This window comes from Echinops telfairi, unplaced genomic scaffold (assembly GCF_000313985.2).
Source record: "Echinops telfairi isolate 266 unplaced genomic scaffold, ASM31398v2 ScPeMD7_7469;HRSCAF=8507_0, whole genome shotgun sequence".
NCBI classification, from domain to species: Eukaryota; Metazoa; Chordata; class Mammalia; order Afrosoricida; family Tenrecidae; genus Echinops; species Echinops telfairi.
Window position 1 is genome coordinate 53,794,651 of NW_022111372.1, and position 4,068 is coordinate 53,798,718.

At 50.8% G+C, this 4,068-nt stretch overlaps 1 protein-coding gene across 1 annotated transcript in view; it reads right to left on the reverse strand.

Annotated features, from left to right (window-relative positions):
- The window catches only part of NSG2 (neuronal vesicle trafficking associated 2), a 63,823-nt gene extending 60,168 nt beyond the window's left edge, over positions 1–3,655 (reverse strand). The window contains exons 1-2 of the mRNA XM_004696798.3: positions 3,516–3,655; positions 2,456–2,606 (exon numbers count right to left, since the gene is read on the reverse strand). Of these exons, the coding sequence (XP_004696855.1) occupies positions 2,456–2,584 (129 nt within the window). The 5' untranslated portion in view covers positions 2,585–2,606; positions 3,516–3,655. The remainder of the gene's footprint in view (positions 1–2,455; positions 2,607–3,515) is intronic.
- Positions 3,656–4,068: the final 413 nt, after the last annotated feature.

The following is a 4,068-nucleotide window of genomic DNA, read 5'->3' on the forward strand; positions in this document are numbered from 1 at the left end:
AAAAAGGATACCTGTTTCTCTTATAAAATTACTTTTGTAGCAGACACGCTACATATGAGGCTGCATCTCACCTGGTTCTCACTATTGGGAGCAGATGGGATTCTCCCCTCTTCACAGGGGATGAAGCTGAGGGCCACCTTGTAGAAAGGCTAAGTCACAACCATCAAAGGGCCCCTGTGAAGATAGTCCCCAGAGAGGAAGGGTCCCTGTGGCGATGTGCTCCTGGCAGTGGGCTTCTAAGGGCTTTTGTGGGGAACAGTCTCTGCAGGGAAGGGTCCCTTTGGAGAAAGGTCCCTGTGGGAAAATGCCCCTGTGGGGAGGATTCCCCGTGGAAAGGGCCTCTGTTGGGAAGGGTCCCTGGGGAGATAGTCAGTCAAACTGGGCTTCATACTCCAACTTTCACGACAAATTGGTTTCCCCTTCTATGCCTGCATGCCCATCACAAGAAAAGCTATTTTGATCCCCTAGATTTGGGGATAGCTTTCTGAAACCCCCATCCTGGATGTTCAGTGGTTCCCAGGCCCATCTCCTCCCCCAGATGGCAAGAAGGAAGCCTTCAGAGGATCAGAGAGGGAGGATCAGGGAGGCAGAGACTGGAAATCTCTGGACCGGCCAGGGGGAGAAGGGACCTCACTCCCTTTTGCTTGCACATCTCTCTCAGGAACATGAAGATCTGGGCGGCTTTACCAAATCCAGAGAGCACGTCCCTCTTTTCCCACGTACAGCTGGGTTCTAAATCCAGCACTGATGCTGCCTGTTTGAGTTTGAGTTTAGATCAACCAGCAAAGCTCTCTAGGCCCTCACCTTTTCACCTCTAAATTTGAATGGGTAATCCCTAACCCCCAGGGGGAGTGGGCATCCACCATAATAGTTCTTAACTTGGGCTGGACATAATTATCCTGGGTGGGGGTGGGGGGGAGGGTGGGGGGGGGCGAGATTTCATTCATACTGATGCTGGTTCCCACCCCCAGAGAGTCTGACCCCAATTGCTCTTGGATGTGGCCTGGTTGTTAGGGTTTTCAGAAGCTCCTGAGGTGATTCTAAAATGCAGTCCAGAAAGGAGAAGAAAGTGAGTCTCTGCTATAATATGCAGCAGGTACTCAATACTGCCCCTTCTCCTACCCTTCCTGTTTCTTGATTGCTAATGGTTCATTCAAGATGTATTTTTGGAGACTTTGTCATTTCCCAGGGTGACTCAAAGTCTTTCCTTCTGCCACCCCCTTGGCTGTTCTCATATCGACAAGCTCTGCACTTTCAAAACAGATGACTCAATCCACAGCCAATCCGCTGGGCCCTTTCCCTAGCTGCTGTGGCTTCTCTTCTATTGATTGACTGGAGGCAATTGGATCAGACGCACAATGCCCTCTTGGAGATGCCAATTAGAACAGAGACCAGAGGGCTGTTGCTTGGCCACTCTCTCACCAGGAACTGCCATCCTTTGCCTTAGAGCCCCTTCCTGACAGGGTGCAAACACTCACATCATGAAATCCCAAATTCCCCCAGAGGGATTCTAAACAATAATGCATCTGCCACCTGTGTCTGTGGGAGAAACCTCCCCTCTGCCTTTGTGCAGTGCCCACCTCCATTCTTCACAGACCACTCCCCTGTCAGGAGATGCTCCATCAGCCAGTCACTCATTTCCAGCCACGCCTCCCCCAAAGACTCCATACTCCAACCTGCTGTGTGCCCCAAATGGTCTCCACGCCTCTGTGCTTTCACATATCTAGGCTCTTTGCCTTGCAGGCCCTTCCTCCCATGGTCCACCTGGAAGGCTTCCACTCACCATCACATGCCCATCTTCCACCATCCATCTCTGCAGCTTACCTAATCTGTCCTCCCAGGTCCCGCTGCAAACCCTGCTCCCTCCCTCCCTCCACCCCCTGGACGAATTTATTTGCTTCCCCTCCTATGTTCCCACCCCTCTGCCATCCTGGGATATATTATTGCCAGGAGACATTACACTAATGTAAGAGTTATATTGGTTAGAGGTTTTGTCATTTGTCTTCTTATAACCAATTCCTAGCCTCGACACAGGGCCTCAGCAGGGACAAACTCGGGGCTGTGGGGCTGATGCCTATATCTGTCTTCAATCTAGACCTGCACATTGCTGAAACACCTCCCCAAAATAGCCAAAATGGATCATCTCTGTCTTGATCGAGAAGCACATTAGGTATTTATCAGCTGTGATAAAACTTCAACCAAATAAAAGATTTTTTTTTTTTGGTCTGTATATGTATAGGTCTATAACAACAACAACAACAAAGAATAAAGACAGCATCGATCTGATCTGGCTCGAGAGATGTCCTATCTCGGAGAGTACCGACTAGATTTTACAAGAAAGGGAATTTGGCAGATGAGGGGATGAAAGGGTTTGGGGAGAGAATGCTTGGCTGTTCCATGTTTCTGGGATGGGGAGAATGGGCATCGGGGCTTGGGGCTCGAATGTCCGTTTTACCTTTTCTGGAGCCGGCAGCTGCAAGTGGTTCACCTCCAGGGGGGTGATGAGAGGGACGGTTTGGAAGCCATCCTCCACGCAAGGCGGCTTGGTTCCCTTCTCACTGGGGTTGGTGTTCGGCTTCACCATCCTTACGCCTTTCTTCCCAGACCTGAGGCGAGCAAGGCGGCAAGGCAGGGAAAGAGAGGGCTGTGGTCAGACAAAACAGCCGTGCCCAAAGGACCCCACTCGGGGCCTCTCAAACTGAGATCAGTCATCCATCTTCCAGCGGGAGCTTCCTGACAGCATTCTCATTGTCCAGGACAACTTCTCTAGCCATCAAAACAGGCCACTTGCCCACGGGGTCCAACAACCCTCAAATTTGGGAAACTCAAGAAAAATTTCAGATAGATGGCAAAAATACAAGCTTAAAAGAAAAGCCAAGACATTGGAGTTAAAGTATTCATGTCCTCTCAGAGACCAGCTTATTCTTAGTGGAAAATAAAGTACAGTATTCTGGGTCACCTTTCAGTATGATAAATCTCACCTCACCACCCCCCTTGCTGTTTTATTAGATTGATTTTTTTTCCCAGCAGCAATCCCCCTAAAATAGCAATACCTCTGTTAAATGTCTCTAACAGTAGCCTTTTACATAACATGCAAATTGTGTGAGAGATATCAAATAGAAAGAAAAGGGGGAACAGAGGAGCAGAAAGGGGCAAACGCGGCTGATGTGGACCTGGTCCTGTTATTCAGCCAGGGCAGGTCTCCATTTCCTCAACTGCACGGGGCCATATTTTTCTGGTTGCACGGAAAGTTAGCAGCCCTAGTACTGCAAGATTGCCAACCAAATAAACAATCACAGGCATTCGTCTCCAGCTCCCTTGGAAGTCGAACAGTGCTCCCACCCCACCTCGCAAAAACCGGCACAGCGGAATGTCTCTCTTTTCCATCCGGCCGATGAAACCTTTTTTTTTAGACAAACAGGATTGTTTGGGGAATGAAAGGGGTAAGGGGGGTGGGGGTGGGGGACGGATGTTGGAAGTGGAATGGAAATAACAAAAAACAAATGCCTACTTACTGTGTGATACTCTTGGGGAGGGGAGGGGGGTCAGAGCAGATTCAAGCCAATTTACAGAGGAGGACAACCCGGAGTCCTCCCTCCTCGCCCGAGCTTGTGGTGCTGAAAGGACAGCGCCTGGCGTGCGTCTGGATGGGGAGCTTCTGAGAGCAGGCGCGAGTGAGCAAGCGAGTGGGGAAGAGCTCCTGGCAGCTGCCTGCCTGCTCCTGGCCCGCTCGCGCCCCCTCCCACAGGGGAACGGGCGCCCACACCATCTGTCATCTGGCACCACCTGCTGTTTCTCATGCATGGCCACAACCACTGCTCAGGACCGACCGGTTGCAAGAATGTAGGGGATAGCCTGAGCGGGTGGGAAGGATTCGGGCCCCAAAATAATAATAATTAATACACACCATGTAGCAAGCCACCCTTGAGTCTTTCCACGAAACGGGGAAGGCGGGGTGCATTCATGAGGAGAAGTGGCCACCTCCTAAGGCCTTCCGGAGCAAAATGATCAAACAGAACAGCTCACAATTTACACTGGTTCTGACCGGTGGCCGGGGCCACACGGTTC